The 20,971-nt window shown below is 47.9% G+C and overlaps 1 protein-coding gene across 1 annotated transcript; it reads right to left on the reverse strand.

Moving 5' to 3' along the window:
- Positions 1-260: 260 nt before the first annotated feature.
- ROPN1L (rhophilin associated tail protein 1 like) lies at positions 261-15,662 on the reverse strand. The gene is made up of 6 exons (XM_023625848.2): positions 15,159-15,662; positions 14,663-14,817; positions 10,962-11,085; positions 9,631-9,792; positions 1,787-1,962; positions 261-441 (listed from the first exon to the last, which is right to left on the reverse strand). Exons 2-6 carry the CDS (start codon positions 14,791-14,793, stop codon positions 378-380), a joined length of 657 nt encoding a protein of 218 aa, XP_023481616.1. The 5' UTR covers positions 14,794-14,817; positions 15,159-15,662; the 3' UTR covers positions 261-377.
- Positions 15,663-20,971: the final 5,309 nt, after the last annotated feature.

Below are 20,971 nucleotides of genomic sequence, written 5' to 3' on the forward strand. Positions count from 1 at the left end.
GCATCCTCATTCGGGCCGGCCAAGAGCTTTGAAAGAAGGAAAGAACTGCCACTTTAAACTGCCCATCCCCCCTCCCTGCTCTGTAGCATCAAAATAGATTGTTTTACTCAAATAGATCATTTTACTGCTATGAATGCCTTACATTTTACTGCTATGAATGCCTTACATTTAAGAACACAGTGCAGACAAATGAAATAGGCCCCATGGCACATTGGTCACACTAAATTTCCATTACAAGAAAAACTCACACTACGTATGGATGTGGTTAAGGACAAGTTGTATTTGGTGCCAAGGTTTTTAAAAGCACTGTTTTGACATTAAAATGGGTTCTTCTCTGAATTAATGCCCTATGCCTTCTGAGTTCTTTTCAGAGTTTTCTAGAATTTCCTCTTCAGGACGAAGAAATCTGAAAGGGCTATCAGGCCGGACTTTCTAGTGCTTCTAAATTGGAAACAGATAAAGACGCTTATTAGTAATTTCTCACAGCACACAATAAAATTTTTATGAAACACAAAATAATTAAAAAGTTTTACTTAAAAAAAATTGATTATTTACCGTCTCTAATCAGTAAATCTTACTTCTAAACACAAAGCATTCTTTTTCCTTGTACAAAAATGGGTATTTATTGCTAGCTGAAAAAATCAGTACTGTCTTTATGGATTTTTCTTTACTGACAACTCAAGTTCTAGTCACTAGGGTAACAAAAGCATCCTTCTATTTAAAAAGCTGGTCCAATAAAACTCAAAGAACCGTCTTGTCTATGAACGCTCATTGACAATAGTATAGGGGCCTTCTTGAGTCAGGTGAGGGGGGCACGTCCTCCGGGACCACCCTTCATTCCTGACTCTCCGACTCTCTCGTGTCTCTGGCCTCTTGTTCTCACAGCCCTCAACCCTGCCTGCTGCCTTAGTATCTGCATGTCTGCAGTGTCTGTTTGCTGTCTGTCCTGACAGCTCCACAGGGTCAGGGTGTCACCAGACCCACCGACTGCATCCTGGCCCTGGGACGGTGCCTGGCACACAGCAGGCGCTCTATAAACGCGTGTTGTGGGCAAACAGCTCAGGATGAAAGCTGTGGGGCTTGGGGACAATTGCTCACGCGGGCACTTGGGAGGTGGTGGCCTGGGAGGTGCCGGAAGGCCTGGGGAGCCCAGCTTCTCTCTGGGCTGGAGCCTCACTGACAGCCCCCTTCCCTGTCATCACCAGCTTCCTGGGCTTGACCACCTGGGCAGCACCGTCACTACCCTGGGAAGAGCCTCATCTAGGGGTCTGGGCTACAGCTCCCTCCCCTGCCACCACCGCCCCACCTGCCCCCCAGGGCTGCTCTTCCTCTGCACCCCCCAAGGAGGCACAGCAGGGCCCAAAGCCATACAGAGAAATGTTCAGGAACGACTGACGTCCCCCCGTCCTCCTGCAGGAACCCATTTCTGTGTCTCCTTGTTGAGAAGTAAATTCTATCTTTTTTAGCATGCCATAATTTTAAACCATTTGCGATACTGTATTTAAGAATCAAGATAAATTCTGGATAAAATTTTCTTAAAGACAGGATAAATCTTCTCCCTCGGAAGTGTGGAGAGAGCCAGCCTTGCACCCGGAACTGCCCTGGACCACACGGAGGAGGAGCCGCCTCCCGCGGGCTCCCCCCTCAGCGCCACCTGGAGACATCCCCGAGTGCCACTCCCACAGGCAGAGTCAGCTGCGACAAAGCCGTCTGAGAAAAGAGGAGGGGAGGGAAAGGAGTTCTCTAATGGTCAATACACCTGAATTCGGGGAGCGCTGAGACTTACATGTTTTCCTTCAAAGAGGCAAGATAGGATTCGGTGTCGGCCGCGGGGATTTCTGAGTCCAGGCCGGACAAGTACCGGTAGACGTAGGAGAACGTCTCGAACGGGATGCGGGCGGGCCCGCCCTCGGGGTCCGTGGTCAGGATCTCGCACAGGTTCTTCATCGCAGAGTTTAAGGACTAGAAACACCACAGACGGGAGGCGGGGGTGGGGGCGGGGGGGGACGACACGACAATCACTACTTGGATTCACTAAAATCGAAAGCAAAGACACCAGCGGAATAAACACTCAAGTGTATTTTTCAGAAATTCTTCAAAAAGTATGTTCTCGATCTAAACTAAGAAGGAGGTGAGTTTATAATCGCCATGAGGAAAGAAAGAAAAAGGGAAGGTTTGATCGGGATGCCACTGACCTGAAAAAAATTTTAATTCCTAGGTTTTATTTTACGTTAAAATGGGAATGACTCTCAAGGACAAGAGGAAGCATCAGTCTCATTAAAGACGGACTTTCTGAGGCAACGCAGAACCTCCAGCGCCACGACATACCTACGGACATACCTACGGACAGCACACTGTCACCAACCAGAGGGACCACTTGGGGAGGGGGGGGCTGGCAGGGCGGTTGCCCCGTGCGCCATGCTGACGCCCACCCGCCCGTGGGGCTCCGTGCAGGACTCGCCCTTGCTCTGGGCCTTGCCTCAGCTCCGGGAACACCATGCCCCCCCCCACCCCCTCCCCACATCTCTCTTATGCTCCTCCCCTCTGAATAGGTCAGTCACCCCACCCCACCCTGGCAACATCCTTGACTTTCAGCCTGAACTCTGGTCCCTTCCTCCCAACACAGCATAAGCTTCCAGAGCATGCTGACCCTCCCTTTCAAGCCCCGGGCCTGAGGAAATGTGTTCCGGGCTGGGGGAGCCATCGCCTATGTCAAACACACCGGGAAGGCCCACAAGGACGAGGGCTGGTGGTAGTACCAGGTTTTGTCTGATCCCTGGTGGCTTCCCGGGAGCATCTTGGAGGAGTGGAAGGGTCCACAGCCTACATCCACAGGAGCGTGTGCCATGGTGGAGTGTGGGAGCGGCTCCTACCAGCCCACTGCTACATCTCCAGGATTTCTGTGAGATGGCTGCTCTCACGTCGGTAGCTTGGAATCAGCCATGGTGGGAGTCTTCACACCACGTTTACGGGCAAGCACTGCAAATAAGGGCCCCCCGACACACCCTGCAGACAAGGTGGAGGTGACAGCTGCAGCCAGCCTCCAAAGACAGACTCGAATGCTCCGGGAAGCACCTGCGGGAGCAATCTGGGCTGCACTTAGGAAGAGGAAAGAACAAGAGAAAAACCAGTGGGATGGTACAGAGGATCGTCCCCAGAGGAAAGCCACAGGTGCAGGGAGTCACACAGAGATCTGCTCGACTGGGCCGCAACTGTGGGGAAACAAATCCACGTCCTTAGGGACGTGTGAAGGGCTGGATCCAGGTTTTTTTTTTTAAACCAATATCTCCCAGTTTCTGTGGGTCAGGAGTCTGGACACAGCTGAGCTGGGTCCTCTGTAAGGCCCCAGTTGAGGTGTTGGCCAGGGTTTGCTTCTCATCTGGAGGCTTGACTGGTGACAGATCCAATTCCGATCTCACTTAGGCTGTTGGCTGTAAGTTGGAGGGGCCAAGCTCCTTGCTGGTTCTTGGCTGGAGGCCACCCTAAGACCCTAAAGGCGGCCCGCAGTTCCCTGACACAGGGCCCTCTCTGTAGGCCCTCTCACAATGGGACACCTTGCTTCTTCAAAGCTCCAGGAGCTCAACCAGGTTCTCACAGTAGATATCAGAGAACAATTGCCTTGTGCTTCTGGCAGGGGGGAGGGAAAACGCAGCAGGACTGAAATGAGGTTCATGCACAGAACATCACTAACGGCCAGCACTTGCCATGTTCCAGGCGCCCTCTGAGACGTTGCCTCGGCATCTCCTTCACTCCTCACAGCAACCACATGACACAAGGACAGTGGGGCCCAGAGAGGCTAAGTCACTTGCCCAAGGTAAGCCAGCTGGGTGGGAACACAGGCAGTTGGCCTCCTGAGCACGTCCCTAGACCACCGTGTTCCATCACCACTAACAGCCGCTGGGCTGGCTCAGGGAGTGAGTGACAGGGACAGACACGCTGCCACATTCCGGGATTCCAGGCATTCGGCTGGAGGAGGTGAGGGCCTGAACACATCTCCCCCATCATCCTCAGCTGGGACTCTGGGGCGTCTGGAAAACCACTTCCCACACTCACTGGGACTGACGGCCCTGGCTGTCGACGGCTGGGCACATATAGCACAGTTCTGACGTCAGTCTACCTCTGGAGGCAAAACGATGCTCGAATGAGAAAAATCTATTGTATTCATTCTGTGGAGCAGCAGCATTTCTCTAAGGATACAGCGCAAGTCACCCCTCTAAAGACTGTCCTTGGGAGAAGACTCGGGAAAAATACAGTTGTGTGTTTTACAATACATGCACCTTGCTTGAAACTTTTCAAAGACACATTACGTTAAGTTTTGCTTTTATATCCGACACAAGTGGAAGAAGGGGCCTCAGAGTGTGCAAGTGCGGAGCCTCCAGAGGGATGGGGGGAAGGAAGCAGCTGGCGAGGAGCAGGCAGACGAGATCGCGTAACATGATGTTCAAACGCTTCCGAGGAGGAGGTGTTTAAGGAAAAAAATACATCAAAACATTCTAGCATCACTGCCTTCTGCAAAGGCACGATGACATTATCGGTGTTAACATTTCTGACAATAAGATTTGCAGCAATTTTTATATCCAAAAGGATCCATAAAGCAACTTGCCTAGTTTTGCACAGAGAGTTATGTTTCTTATAAACAGGTTTCTCAATTCCAAATGGTGATAGGTAGTAAGGCTGCTTGCTCGCCAGTCAAAAGATCCCCCTCCAAGGCAGGCGGCCCCCCTTCTAAGCTGCCTGTTGCTGATTTATTCTCAGGTACCAAAGACATGCTGGAAGTGGTGACGACAAGCTGCACTTTGTTTTAGCCACAAGTTTCCACCCGAGCTGTCATCTGAAATTAACGTGGAGACACGGAAAACGGGTGTGGAGGCCACTGCTGCTTCCTGAGCATCCTCGGCATGCCAGCTCTGTGGAATTTTTCAGTTTCAGAAGTTTGGCTGCTCTCGTGACGACACAGAGCCACCTCACAGCTCCCAAAGTGTCCCCTTCTGCTAGCAGGGAAATAAAAGTGAGAACAGTATCTTGACTGACCCCTTTAATAGAACAAGAACAGAGGGGCTCTCAGTCCCCGGGGTGTGGCCGGACCCTGCTCAGGAGGGGGACCTGACAATGGCAAGCAGTGGTATTAACCCCAGAATCTCAGTTTTTAAAAGCCTGTGATTCTTTTCATTCTGTCTTCTTATCCTCACAGGTTTCCTAATCTAAACACTTGTGGCAGGTGAGGGTGGGAGACCCACGTTCTCCAGGTGGCTGGGACACAGTCCTAGGGTGAAGCCCATCTGTTCAGCCCCACCCTGCCCCATCATTGTCCGGGAAAGGGATGCAGGGGCCACCACGTCCAGCATCCGCCGACACGTGTGGGTCGGATGTGAGCGCAGCACCAAGACCAGTGGAAAGGCGTGGGGGGTGAGCGCACCCCATCTCGCCTCTCCCCCAGCAGTGGGGTGACCAGTGCGGGGGGCAGTGAGCCCAGGGGCCCGAGAGCAGCCCCTTCCTCGTGGGAGGCAGTCACTGAAGCTGTGAGCGCCTGAGGCTCACAGTCACACTGGGGGATGAAAGGAATCTTCCTGGGCGTCTCAGAGCAGGCTGCAGAGGCCTCGCTGGGGAAACGTGAATGGAGAGTGTGGGACGCCGCCTCCACCACGGGACACCTGCTGCCACTTTGGGCCAACGGGTGCCTCAGTGGGTCAGCAACACCAAACCCAACGTGTGGAAGCACAGCCACGCATGGATGATGTTCTAAGAACTCCAAAGTGACTGCTGTTAGGAGGCCGACATCAAAAGCTTCTTAGGGCGTAAATCATTTTAGGTTATAAAATGATATTAATGATAATCCTTAGGAGTTGCTATTCTCTGAGACAGGAAATTTCAGGCTCTTGCAAGGTGGTCCCAACCGGTAGGCAGCACACTCCTTGGCTACAGAGTCACTAGCAGGGGTCCCTCCATCCTCAGTGTCCATGCACTGGTAGCAGCAGCTCTGGAGCCTGTGCTCTGAGTTTGAATCCTGCTCCACCACTTCCAGTCTGAGCCACTTCCGCCTCACAGTTCCCCATCCTACGACTGGAACCAGGACCTTCCTCAGAGGGCCGCGGGGAGGATAAAGGAGCATAGAAAGGGCTCCAGACATTCCTGCCCATGACGAGAACCCTAGAAGTGATGCCCACTGTCCTGAGCAATACATTCAGATGGAAAATTACGTCACACGCATGTATATTTGCAGTTGTAAACAGAGAGAGATGCTCTCCTGATTAATAAAGTTCTAATGCTTTTTGAAGCCCAACTAGAGGCAGGTTTGTGTGTCATGGTGATAGACTTTCTCAGTCAGGGTGTGGGGGCGGGGGGGGGTGGGGACTTGGTTCACAATATTTATGTTAAAAAAAAAATTCCAGGGCAGCCCGGTGGTGTAGTGGTTACGTTCTCGTGCTCCACTGTGGCAGTCCCGGGTTCGCTGGCTCAGATCCAGGCATGGCCCTATGCACAGCTCATCAAGCCATGCTGTGGCAGGCGTCCCACGTGTAAAGTAGAGGAAGATGGGCACGGATGTTAGCTCAGGGCCAGTCTTCCTTAGCAAAAAGAGAAGGATTGGTGGCGGATGTTAGCTCAGGGCTAATCTTCCTCAAAAAAAAAAAAAAAATCCCATGCTTAAAAAACAAGATGAAAAAAATTCTGATCCACCGCTTTAAGGCTCAGGACCACTGACGGTGCTGCAGAAACCTACCGATAAAGGTCACAACATGAAATGTGATCATTTCTCCCGGCGAGCACACCACGGCCTTGGGGAAGAGGACAGGAAGCACGAACACGCCCACACACGCCCCGCCTGGGGCAGCCTACCATGCCCCTTAACCCCATCTGCAGCTTCCAAGGCACGGCTAGAGCAGCACTCAGTGCTTCACGGACATAACAGAAGGTCAGTCCAAGGACAGAGGGGCACGTGCCTCGCCTGTTTGTTCCAGAACCTTCAGAACTCAGAACAGGGCCCAGCACAAAGCAGTGCAGACAAAGGTGTGTGGTGGGATGAATGAATGAATGAATGACGCATATGACTCAGAAATTCACGTGGCGGTTCTAGTCTTTGTAGAGACCTTAAACTTAATCCATCTGACTAGGGTGAATTTGAGGAGAAATTTAAGAGCACGGAGAAAGTATCTGCCACAAGGCGTGCAGGGGCCGGGGATGAACTGGCACGAAGAGCATGTGGTGCTGATGCAGAGCAACTAGATTCCAATCCTACAGAATCCTCTGTGGACAAGAATGAACAGGCAGTAACCCATCACAACTACTCCTCATCATCTCGCTTCACTTGTTTCCTCCTTTTTGAAGGTTTTGGGGGATTTTTTTAGCATAAAGATAAATGCTAAGATGCCAGACTACCCCAAGGATCATCTCCTGGAGGTCACAGCATCATGTTCCCAGTGCACCTTCAAGCTACCCAGGCACACAGTGGTGTCAACAAGGCACGGCTCCCCCAGGGCCGCCCTGACCTGCAGACCAGGGCAGATGGAGGGTGCCCTTTGAACTCCTGCTCTGCATTTGTGGGGCAGGGAGGCCGGGCAGAGCCTGGAGCCGGGCAGTGAACCAGCCCAGGCTGCAGTGAACTGGACAGGGCAGAGCAGGAAAACCACAACCCCGAGTCCAGCCGGCCCAGAGCAGAGGACGGCCACGGCTTCCCACAGCAGGAAGGGGGCCGCTGGCACCGGGAGAGAGTCAGGACCAACGCAACGCTGCTGCCCAGGTGGCCTAAGTAGGGGACAGAGAAGGTCCCACACTGGCCGATGGGGATAAGTAACACATCACAGGAAGAAAAGAGAAGCATGTGCGCTGTTTCTTACGTCCCTTCCCCGGCACTCAGTTTAAGAGGCTGATGCACCATCTTTAACAAAATGTCTCCATCTAGCGTCACAGGCCACACATGCACGAAAGATTCCACCTTCCCAAACAGATTCCATCCGGATACACATCCAGGCCCTCATTTTCATGATTAGGGAGGCAGAAATTACAAAGATGGATGCCCAAAATATGAAATATCCTACTTTCTCACTATTATTAAAATCTAAATTTCACAACCAAGTTGAGAGGCACAAAGCAGACCCATTAATTCAAATAGTAGACAATAATTTTATATGATTAAAACCTTGCTTTCACAGAGTTCCAGACAGACAAAGCAACAGAAAATTTTCTCCAATAGTTCAATTTGTCTTTGTCCTTCCCACTTGCACACCCCCAGAGACCCTCCCCTGGTGACATCGGAGCCTGTGTCTGCTACGGGTGTGCTTCTGGGCCTGCGGGCGTCCAGCCCTCCGCACAATTAGCCCAGGGCTGACCAGAAATACTGGCTTTGGGCAGTTACATAACAAACATGTTGCTCATTACGCAACGACCAGCCTAACGCCGGACTTTATGGGATTTCAGAGCTTCTCACTGGGGCTCCTGATAGAACCAGAAAATTGCGGTACTTTCACACAGCTGCTATCACACAGCAGGGAAGATGAACGAGCTGTAGCGGTATGTAATGATGCAAATGAACGAATATAGAACTCTAATTGGGAATAAAAAAAGTTTCAGATGATTACTAACAACATAATTATCTTTTCATAAAGTTAAAACCAACTAAAGTTAAATACTGTATTTCCTGGGGTATATATGCGATCGAAGAGAAGCAGGAGATTCAGGGCGGCTGATGCTCACGGCGGGGGAGGCGGGGGCGGCGGGAGAGGAGAAGACAGGGAGTCGCAGGTTGCTGTCAGTTACTGATCGTGCAGGGTGGTAGTTCATGGGTATTTATCACATAAAGTAATTTTTAAAAATTAGAAAGCAATTAAAGGAGCTCATGCACCGGCCCGAGATGAGGGTGCGCCATGCAGTGAGGGTCACGAGTTATCCAGTTATGTGCTCTGGGCTCCAAAGACTGAAGGGAGGGGGTAAAAAAAAATCTCATCTCTGCAGTCAAGGGGGCCGGTTCTCTCTGCTCAACCCCTCTTCACGAGCTTCAATGCAGCCCTCCTTCCCTCACCCCCGGGCCTCACAGAGCCATGGCGCTGGAGAAGGAAGTCCTGACCACGTCCTCCCAGGGCCTCCCCACCACACCCCACCTCTCAACCTCTGACCTCTCAACCTCCGACCTCTGGTTCACAAACGCCCTCACCTCACGCACTGGAGGGTCATCTGCGTCTCCATTCCTGAGTCGTCTGGGTTGTACTTTAACAGCGGCAAAGTTGCCCTGAATCTCTCAGTGCCCAATAATAGATTTTAACTAAAGCATAAACTAATTCCATGCCTCTTTCCACAGATGAGGAAAACAGATATTGTCAGTACCACAAATCATGTGTAGTTGAATAAAAAGTCACGGATGCCTTCTCTTCTAAAACCGAAATACATTTTAATAGTATCTATATATTTCATCTACTGTTAATATCTTCTAAATTGAGGTATCCATAGGTCTTTAACTTCTGTAAAGTAAAATAACCATAAGCCTAAAAATACAACAGGCATCTAAAAAGAATTCCCTTTCTAAGACAAAGTTACTAAAGTAATGAAAGTGTTTCCTTCAGTTACTGAAACACCTAAGTCGTTTTTGAGCCAGGCCTATGATTACACAGAATTATGAATACACTGTTTAAAGGTACCTACCCCACCAAGCATGCTACATCCAAGCGCTAAAAACTTCATCCACTCCATGTTCTTTCCACAAGGATCCAACTGTAAGAGAGCTCGGAATTTTTCTACCGGCAGGCACAAATTCTTCCATTTCTGCTCAAGATCTGCCAAGTCCACATATTGCTTGTGGCCACACTGTTTAGAAAACACGGTATGACACAATTTATATAAGTTTAAAAAACTCGAGAAATAATATAAGGCTTGTGAATACTCAAACACACTCCACCCCACTCAGAGAAGGACGAGCTTGGAATTCGCGATTCGGTTAGCTCTGGGGAGGGAGGGTGGGAATGAGCGGGGTGGGAGGGACACTCGGGCGGGGAGCGGGCAGTGAGCCAGATACTGGCAACAATTTGCTTCTTAAAAGACAAAAGGACTGTGAAGCAATTATGGCATTATGTTATGACTTAATAAAAAGGGCCTTCAGATATTGGGTATATGATTCTCTCTTGTCTGTGTGAAATACTTCACAATAAACTTCAGTGAACAAAATAAAAACATTTAAAATCCAACCCCAGAACATGTTAATAGTTAAATAGGAGAAATCTTAAAACTGAAAATAAATGTATTCTTTCTACTATGGTAAACAAATGAAAATTGCTAACTTCTGCAATCTGCTAGTAGGACTCTGTGTGAAAAAGCTTTGAGCATTTTAGCATGTCTTTTTCCAAACTATTCCTTTTGGTGGTTATTCATTTTCCCTGAAGGCAGAAAGTCATGGAAAAGTCTTATTCTCAGAAGTGAATGTATCTTGCACCAAAGCACAGTACTTTGAAAGGTATAGTGGGGACGAGTCACTTTAAAAATCAAGGTTATACCGTTGATGTCGTTTTTAGCAAGACCACCCAGTCATTATGAATGCGGATGCTCACGTGCTCTGGAGGGCTGGAAACCAGACGCCAAGGGCAATCACCTTTCAGATTAACAAGGCAGCAGATCACCACTTTAGTGTGTACATAATTTTTATAAACACGTATTTCAAGAAGAGACTTGCAACCCCCATCTCTAGAATTTCCTGTTTTCAGAATTTTTAGTCCAGCAGCATCTAGCGTCTTAATTTGGTACTGTATTTAAAAGAAATTAGAGTTCATTTCCTACAATCTAATCATGAATAGCTCTTTGGGGTTCTTTAAACTAGAAAAAGGCCAGGGAACACAACAGATTCCTTCTTTGAGTGACCCTGGAAGGTTTATCGCAGGGAAAGTGGATTTGCAAGGGGGGTGGTGTGGTTCCCGTCACGGGGTAACTGGCAGGCCGCGCTTCATCTCAAGCTAAGCTGACTGATCACGGAGACTCTCCTCTACCTGCTTGTGCAAAACTTTCAGGAGTCCTTGAGTCAGGCCTGTGTCTGTTTTCTGAGTGGCCACGGGCATTTCGATTCGGTCCTTTACAGGAAGTGGATCTCCTCTTGCCAAAGCTGAAAAATACCTAACAACAGCAACAAGAGACATCTCTAAGGCTCATCATACACAAAAAGCACCTTAAGTAACGAGGTTTCTTAAATGACCCAGCGCGATGTGTTTAAGGAAGAGAGCTCTGGAGTCCATGGGTGGGCTTCAGTCCTGGCTCCTCCACGTAGCTCCCTGACCTGAGTTTCCCTGTGTGCCTCAGTTTCTCTGACTGTGAAGCAAGGATAATGACAGTCTTGGGACTCCTGGGAGCACTAAGCGCGATACCTGCAGAGGGCTTAGCATGGCGCTAGGCAGGGGCTCTCAAAACACTGCTATTCTCATCACGCTAACACCTGAGCGGTCCTGAAACATGGCCAGAGGGCAGATTCTGGGCCCTGCAGTGATCCAAGCGCAGTGTCATGGTCCAGTCACCCCATCTTGACAGCTGGGGCCTGGACTCACCTTTGCTTGGCCTTGCTGCCTTTTCAAGGGCTTGACTTAACCATCTCTGCCTTTCAACTCTAAGGCGCCCGGACCAGGGGAGCCCTCGTGTGCTCCACTGGGAAGAGACAGCTCTGCTCGCTGGGCTAAGTCAGACGCCACCGACCCCCGACCCCTCACTTTTCCTGTCTGGTATCTTTTTAGTATTTTTTTTCCCTTGATTGTTCCTTTCTGGGACACAGATATTGCTGCTTACATTGGGGATGAGCGGGGGCATGGAAACAGTTCAGGGCAACAGTCAGGAGTGGGTGGGGAGTGGGAGGGGGTGTGAGGCAGGGTTTTCTGTGAAACTCACTCCCCTGGGGCACCGCGTGTCATAGGTGACTGGCTGCTGAAGCCACATCATTTGTTGCTCTAACAACTAACACCATGAACAGAAATGACATATCCCGGAACATGTACACTAACCCACCCATCAGGGCATGGGTGATAATTCAAAAGATACGAGTGCTTAGAAACATCTCTGAATATGTAACAAAACGTAGATAAATAGATATTTGATACGCTAAATTTTATATCTTATCCCTTTTTTCTCTCCCTACTCCTCAAATTCAACTTTGTTTTCAGGCTTTTAAGACAACTCCAGTCATGTTTTGTTAACAGTGTGAGGGAAAGTCTTCGTGAAGGCAGCGGGAGTTGGAACAGGCGGCCCTGAAGATCCACAGTGTCAGGCTGAAGGATGGTGCCGAGGTTTGCCACACTGTTCCTGATTGGGTTTTCATCTCTTTCGTGGACTTTATGTATTCCTCACAACTGATCAAGCCCATCACCAAGGCTGACACAGCCTCTAGAGTAGTGGTTCTGAACAGCGGGCAGTTTTGGTCCTGTCCCCTCCCCAAGAAGGCACCGGCAATTTCTGGAGACATTTTTGGTTGTCACAACAGGGTGTGGATGGTGCTACTGGCATCTAGCGGGTACAGGCCAGGATGCTGCTCAGGATCCTACAATGCCAGGACACCCCCAGCTTCTCCTCACCCTCCGCTCTGACACATCCCCCAAAGAACTGTTCCGTCCAGTGTCACTAGTGCCGAGGGTGAGAAAGCCTGCGTTCAGGGCAAGACCACCTTGTGTTATACTCTGTGAGTTCCCTGGAAGGCACATGGGAGCAAAGCAGCCTTAGTACCCGGCCAATCCTCGCCTCCACCACGCTGTGAGATGCATAAGTGCTTGATGACATCATAAAGCACGGCCGACAAGCTGTTGCATCACAGCAGAGTACACAGGCTGTGGAGGAAGGCTGACTCACCTTCGCCACCTAAAAACCTCATTTGAAAAGAATCCTACCCTGAGTGCCTCCTCGAGTCTCCCACAGCAGAGTTCCTCCCATATGCAGCCTGGTTTTCTGCTCTGTTCTCAGGACTCTTCTTCTTGTCTCTGCCCCTTTGTTGTATGCTGTCCCCTCTTCCTGGAATACTCTCGCCTTGTCTTAACCCCAATCTCTGCCTATGAAATCTTTCAAAAGCCAATTCACCCACTTCTGAACAACATCTCTTCCTAACAGACTCTGTTCTGAGAGCTGGGGCACACGCAAGCCCATTACACAGACATCGCTTAATGACTAATGCTTGATTTTGCTCCTGAACTCCAAAACTGTTCTTGAGAGAAATTAGTTGCATAGAACATTCAGAAATTCTCAGTTAACCCTTTCAAATTAAAGTGAAGCTTAAAATAGTTGTCTCTGAAGTGTTACCAAATATAATTGACTGTTCCAACAAAAAATATGACTAAATCTTGGAATATTTTGTAAAGTGCAAATAAACTCTTATGAGTCCTACTATCTTTTATTTAGGCTTGAAGAATGGTTAAAACCAGAGGGCATGATTTTTTTGGCAGGAACTTTGAGAGAATCTTGCAGAAGCAACTGACAGAAGTGTTTGTCAGAAGGTAAAGTGCTGGATTAACAAGTAACCTTGTGTGGTAGGTTCAATAACCGCCCCAGAGATACTCAGGTCCTCATCCTGGAACCTGTGCATCTTACTTTACATGGTAACAGGGACTCTGCAGATATGAGGATTTTGAGATGGGAAATCTATCCCGGGTTATCTGGACACATCCTAAATACCATCACAAGTGTCCCTAGAAGAGAGAGGCAGAGGGAGATGCCACACTACTGGCTTTAAAGATGGAGGAAGGGGCCATGAGCCAGAGTCACAGAATGCAGCTCCCGAAGCTGGAAACAGCAAGGATTCTCCGTGGAGCCTCTGGAGAGAGCAAGGCCCTGTCAACATCTTGACTAGCCTGGTGAAACTGGTTTTGGACTGTTTGGCCTCTAGAACTGTAAGAGAATAAACGGCTGTTGTTTTCAGCCATGGGTTTGTGGTTATTTGTTACAGCAGTCAGAGGAAACGAACGCACCTTGGATATACAGTTTAGAGGGCGTCAGAGGAATGTGACATGAAGGTTACTAAAAAAGGTACGTTAAATTTATGCTTATACTGATTCTTGTGATCACAAAATTGAGCTTCTAAGTCTGTTTAGTGAAAAAGCGCAAAGAGTTTTCCTGTAAAATCAAATCAAATCAAAAGGGTTTATCTTAATGCTCCTAGGTTCTGTTGACTTATAACTTTAAAATTAAGAACGTCTGTTCCTGGAAATGGTTAGAATGTTTGCTGCAAGACACTGTGAAGGCTCACATTTGCTCTTAACTAAGCTGGGCAGAGTTTAATCTTATAGCAGCCTTGAGATGATCACCCCAGTACGACCTCAGTCTTCTGCTTCCAGTAAACTCAACCATGAGAGGGTTTTCTGAGAATGAGAAACATAGCCATAAGATTCCTCCTTGTAAAAATCATTTCACAAATAAAATAAAGGGACTAATAGTTTGATTTTATAACAAAATGCAGAAACTTTTTACCCAATGCAACCGCCTATAAGTTTTAGGCTATCCGGCATAAACACCTCTTTCCAACAACAGAGTTGTCATTACTTTGTAGACTTGAGCATTTTGCGGTTAATTTCTGGTCTCACTGTCAATAAACCATGATGCTTCCTGGATAGATACTTAGATATAGACCACAAAAGCTAAAGAGAAAGTTTTGCAGGACTCTAGGTGTCCTGAGCGTTGGACCACTGCTCCAGGAGAGAGGATTCACGAGGCACGGCCAGGCGCTTACCCCGCGGACCACTGCAGCACGTCGGCGGGCTGGGTGCGGATCGCAGCCTTGGTGAACTGCTTCAGGATGTCCGGCAGCTCTGGGGGAATGTGGATCTGCTGCGCGCAGAACATGGAATCGGGAAGCGGCATCGCTCTTCGCAGACCGCGACCAGGCTGGGAAGAATCAAGGTGTGCCAGAGGGGGGCGGATGGGTCAGCCTCTAGAGTCCGGGGCGGGGGCGGGGGGGGAGCCGCGACGGCCGCGGGGCTCAGGCGCCGGGACTCACGCCCTCCCCCAGGTTTGGAGCCAGGCCGGGATCCGGGTTTCAGGATCCCGGATTTGAAGGCGGCCTGTGGGTCGGAGTTTGGGGCCGGACTGGGGGCCGTGGTCTGGGGCCGGGCCGGGGTCCCGAGTTTGTAGGATCCCGGGGACCGGGGCCAGGCCGGAGTTCTAGGTTTCGGGGCCGGCCGAGACGCCGGCTTCGCGAGGCCCAGGCGGCCGGCGGGGGCTCCCACCTGTTCCTCCTCGGGGCTCCGCGGAGAATGAGGACCAACCGCCCGTTCTAGCCCAGACCCAACTGCCCAGGAGCTCACGCCGCTGCTATTGTTCCACAGTGGTATCCAGGCAACCGGGACGCGCAAGGGCCCCGCCCCCTGGCTCCGCGCAAGCGCACACGCACACGCCTCGGGCTGAGACAACTGTCGCCGGCGCAGGTCCGGGAGGCAATGCGCCTGCGCAGTCTGTCTCCGCACCCATTTTTCCTACTAACTGGTAGTTTAGAGCTGCACGCGGGAGAGTCTCTCTTAGGAAAGGACCTTTTGATCAATTTCCCACTGCCGAATGTGAGCGGCGAAATCACAAAGGACTCCCATTTCCCTTGCTCTGGTTACATGAAGCTTAGGGACGAGGTGACACGAGCCCTCCTAGGTAGGAAGCCGTTAGAGTCATGCGGGCTGGTCAGTACAGGCAGCCCGAGCCTCCCCGAAAGCCCCTGCCTTCCTGGACGCCTCGTTCATCCTGCACGTGCCCCTGGCAGCTTGTCCAAGACATTCCGGCCTGGGCGCCTTCGCACACGCAGTTCCCATTGCCCAACCGATCCCCTGAGTGAACTCACTCTGCAGATCTTTAAATGCCCTAAAAAGATCTTTAAAAAACTTAGGGAGTTTAGACACTGAGTGGTTTCCAACTAATAGATGAGTCTATTTCACTTGTTTTCCTAAGTAAGACAGGGTAGTTGAGACAATCTGATTTGGTCTCTCAGGAAATAAGCCTCCTCTTCTGATACAAGGGCTTTGGGTCCAAGGTAGGAGAGACTGGCGGGTGCTGACCAGGCAGCACACAAGGTGTGAACCTTGGTGTAGGGGTATCCTGGCTGGCGGCTGCAGCGGCCCTTAGCACCCACACAGAACAAAGCGGCTGTGACACCCACCTCCTCTTGCTCACCTCTAGACAGAAGATGGAGAACCCGAAGGAAGTATTTCCAATGAGGCCAGTGATGACAAGCCCTGCGTCCCTCCTGGAGGCATCCAGCCCCAGCCACGCCTCCTCTACCCCAACAACTTACCAGCCACATGGAGACACACACGTTATCAAATTAACAGCAACTGAAAACAGTCACTATTTAATGTAGATAACCATACGGGAAAAGAAGGAATCTCATACACTGATGAGAGAGGAGTGTTAACTAGTACATTTGGGGGCTAAGTGGCACTTTAAATATTTTTGTTGACTTTGCAATCTTACTTCTAGGGGTTTATCCTACAGAAATACTAGCCTGAGTATGGAAAGTAATACGGACAGAAGTGTTTACTATAGCATATAATAAAATGGGTTAGCCGTCTTTCAGAAAACTTAAAAAATCATAGTCTTATCCACACAATGGAATACAATACAGCGAGAACATTAAAATGGGGTAGTTACTTATGTACTAACATAAAAAAGTGTTCATGAACTACAAAATGAAAGCAAGCACCCTGTAGATCGGTCTGGGGAGCAGCACCCGTCCTGAGACAGAAGGAGCTGTGAATGTGCGTTTCTGCAGAGCAGTTGGGAGGAACGCACTAAACTATGGACAGGGCTACCTCTGGGGAACGACAGGGCTTTCAGGTTTCATTTTAACCATATACACATTATATTCAGTCCATCTCATTCATTTACTTACTCAACAATATTTATTGAATGTTGAATATGTCCCAAGGACTGTTCTGGAACACAGAAGTAATCTCCAAATAGTTAAAAAAAAAAAAAAAATCTCTGGAGCTTACATTCAAGTGAGGGAAAACATGCAAATAGAACAAATATAAACAAGATAGGTAAACCGTGTAGTATGTTAATAAATATGAATGAGCAAAATAAGGCAGAGAAGCAGCTACTGGGAATGCCCCAGTAGCTGCAATTTTAGGTAAGCTTCACTACGAATGACACTTCAGCACGGAATGAGGAGTGGGAGAGAGCTTGGATGAAGAACACTAGCACATGGCAAATGGCAAGTCCAAAGGCCCTGAGGTTTGACCTGTTGTGGGAAAAGGGAGGCTGCTTGGAGCACACTGAACACAGGGAGGTGACAGGTCAGAGAGGTTGTGAACCTGTGAAAAGTTCTGTTCTGATTGCTTTTATTTTCTCAGTGAAATTGGAATAAAAGTCATAAGCCAAAAGTGAGAAACGAGAAGACAGAGCTTTGAGGAAAGAGAAGGTGTGCATGGTCTGTTAGAGAGCATGTATGAACGTAGTATTACTTTTTAAAACTGAGATGTAATGAACATGCCATCAATTGCACAAATTTGAAGTGTACAATTTGGTAAGTTTCGGCAGACTGTACACATGTCAAACCAGAACCACATCAAGACAGCGAGCACATCCGGCACCTGTTTCTTCACGCCCCTGAGATCCCTCCAAGCCCCTCCTCACCAACCCCCACCCCCACTGAACCGCTGTCTATAGATTTCTGTAGCTTACTTTGCATTTTCTAGAATTTTATATAAACAAAAGCAGGCAATACACTTTTGGTCTACTTTCACTCGGCATAATTGAGATTTGTCCATGTTGTGTCTATCAACAGCTAATTCCTTTGTATTGCTGAGCAATATTTCATTGTATAGATAATCATTTATCCATTCACCTGTTGATGGGCATGTGAATTATTTCCAGCTTTGGGCTATTACAGATAAAGCTACCATGAACATTCATGTAGAAGGCTTCATGTGGATTTATGCTTTCTTCTCTGTTGGTAAATAACTAGGAGTGGTAAGTACATACTTTTGACTGTTTAAGAACTGCCCAACTATTTTCCAAAGTAGCTGTACCGTTTGACATTTCCTCCAGCAGAGTATGAGAGTTCCAGTTCCTCCACATCCTCAGCAGCACATGGTGCAGGATTTTTAATTTTAGCCATTCTAACAGATATGTGGTGGTACCTCATTATGGTTTTAATTTCCATTTTCCTAAAGATTGATGTTGAACAGCTTCTCATTTTTTAAATGAGCAGATGAATTTTCTTACTATTGTGTTTTGAGACTTCTTTATATATTCTGAATGCCTGTCCTTTATTAGAAATGTTTTGCAAATATTTTCTGTCACTCTACGACTTGTCTTTTTTTTCTCTAAACAGTATATTTCAAAGAGCAGATGTTTTAAATTTTGATGAAGTCCAATTCATCAAGTTTTTCTTCTACAGATTGTGCTTTTGGGGTTGTATCTAATCTAAATCTTTGCCTAACTCAAGGCTGAACATTTTCCCCTTTGTTTTCTTCTAGAAGTTATAAAGTTTGGGGTTTTATGTTTAGGACTATAATCTATTTTGAGTTCATTTTTGCATAGAAATATGGATCAATTTTTAATTTTCCATCTGGATGTCCAATTATTCCAGCACCGTTTGTTAGACTTCTGCACCTTTGCGAAAACTCAGCTATCCCTTACGAACAGACGTTTTTCCAAAGAAGATATACAAATGGCCAACAGGCACATGAAAAGATGTTCAACATCACCAATTATTAGGGAAATGCAAATCAAAATACAGTGAGATATCACCTTACACCTGTCAGAATGGCTATAATTAACATGACAAAAAATAAACATTGGAGGGGATGTGGAGAAAAGGGAACCCTCATACACTGCTGATGGGAATGCAAACTGGTGCAGCCTCTCTGCAGATTTCTCAAAAAATTAAAAATGAAATGCCATATAATCCAGCCATCCCACTATTGGGTATTTATCCAAAGAACTTGAAATCAACAATACAAAGAGACTCATGCACCCCTATGTTCATCGCAGCATTATTCACAATAGCCAAGACATGGAAGCAACCCAAGTGCCCATCAACTGATGATTGGATAAAGAAGATATGGTACATACATACAATGGAATACTTACTACTCCGCCATAAAAAAAGACAAAATTGTCCCATTTGCAACAACATGGATGGACCTTGAGGGTATTATGTTAAGTGAAATAAGCCAGACAGAGAAAGACAAACACTGTATGATTTCACTCATGTGTGGAAGATGAACACAGGGATAAAGAGAACAGATCAGTGGTCACCAGACAAGGGGTTTGAGGGGTGGGCAAAAGGGGTAAAGAGGCACATATGTATGGTGATGGATAAAAATCAGACTATTGTGTGTGAATACAATGCAATCTACAGAGAAAATGATAAAAAATAATGTACACTTGAAATTATGCAATGTTATAAACCATTATGACCACAATAATTTTAAAAATAAATAAAATTTAAATAATTGAAAAAAACATCAGCTATCCCTATACGTGTGGGTGTTTTCTGGACTCTCTATTCTGCTGCATCAGACCAATGGCCTTGTGCAGTCAGCAGAAGGAACTAAGGCAACTGAGCAAAGAACAAGGAGCGAATAAACGAGGTTCCTGGCACGAAGCTTCTTGTCCTAAAGGGAGTTAACGAACAAACATGGAGAAGCAGAAGGACCCGGGCACTGCTACATATACAAACGAAGACATTTCAAAAGAAAAGTAAACGACCTACAAGTGGGTCAAAAAGGGAGCTCCAGCCAGGTTCCTGGCTGTTGACAGATGGACGGTTTTTGTGAAGTGTGGGACTGAATGGAAGTGGACTGTAGGAGGCTGAAAGAGGAAGCGAGTGTGTGTCGGGGAGAGAGCCCTAAATACACAACACAGTAATGAAGGGCACAGCGAGCTCATCGCAGACTCCCCCAGGTGGATCCTTTCTCTGTGTTCCTTGTGGCATTTTATTCATCTCTATAATAGAAGCTTTTGCTCCTTTTTCTGTTTTTTCCCACTCTAATTGGGCTCCTTGAAAGCAGATCCCATACTTCATTCAACTACAGTACTAAGTACAGGGCTGCAAACAAAACAGACACCAACAAAACATGGGGAAGGGGAGGCGGGGAGAACGTTACCTCCTCAGACCCTCAATCCACTTGTGACGTGGGCTCTATGTCTGCAACAACAGTGGCTGCACATCGCGGGGTGGGAGGGGAAATTAATGGCCACTGTCTGAGATTCACCATGCAACTGCCTTTGCTGTAAAATTTCAACTTCACAGATTAAAGACGCTCTATGATTTAAACAGCATTTCGTCTAACACCTTTGCACTAAGACAAAAATGCACTTGATGAAAAAAAATCACAGAAAAAAATTTGAACCTACAAACAAAGAAAAACCATAAGCAAAAGGATCTCTTCATACAGGGCACTTAGGAGGGCAAAAACCCTCATGCAACCCTTTCCTTTTCCTCTGAGACACACAGTCAACTCCGAAAAACAGATATGATTGGTTTTACTCGGTACCCAAATATCCATCTAAGAGACAAGCTGGAGAAGATTCGACATGTGGATCTTGAGCAGAGGCGCAGAGGTGGGTGGCACACGATGAGGGCTTTACTGTTCCCAGTGAAGACAGTCTAGAGTTACAGTGGGCAGAGGGGAGGGGAAGGCCGTGTCCTCCGCAACCAGACTGTTAGACTTAAAACCAAACAAAGGGGCCACAATAACATGTGACTTCAGTTAATTCTTCTCCTTACGTAACTACCATATTAAAAAATATCTGGGGCCAGCCCAGTGGCATGGTGGTTGGATCCGTGCACTCTGCTTCAGCGGCCCACTTCTTGCGGGTTTGGATTCTGGGCACAGACCTACACACTATTCACCAAGCCATGCTGTGGCAGCATCCCACGTACAAAACAGAGGAAGATGGGCACAGACGGTAGCTCAGTGACAATCTTCCTCACCAAAAAAAAAAAAAAAGAAGAAAACCAAAATCTGGATTATTTTATCTATGCTAATAATGCACATTTCTGTAATTCTGAAGTAACCTTGCAATAAAGCAAAACCAAACAAAC

The sequence above is a fragment of the Equus caballus genome, chromosome 21 (assembly GCF_041296265.1).
Source record: "Equus caballus isolate H_3958 breed thoroughbred chromosome 21, TB-T2T, whole genome shotgun sequence".
Taxonomy (NCBI): domain Eukaryota; kingdom Metazoa; phylum Chordata; class Mammalia; order Perissodactyla; family Equidae; genus Equus; species Equus caballus.

Excerpts from the sequence above, each read along its gene's own strand:
- ROPN1L (XM_023625848.2), bottom strand. The coding sequence starts at position 14,793 with ATGCCGCTTCCCGATTCCATGTTCTGCGCGCAGCAGATCCACATTCCC. Across the intron at positions 1,963-9,630 it reads GATGTAGCATGCTTGGTGGG|TCCTTAAACTCTGCGATGAA; the intron begins GTAGGTACCTTT and ends TGGTGTTTCTAG. Across the intron at positions 442-1,786 it reads GCCTCTTTGAAGGAAAACAT|AAGCACTAGAAAGTCCGGCC; the intron begins GTAAGTCTCAGC and ends TTTCCAATTTAG.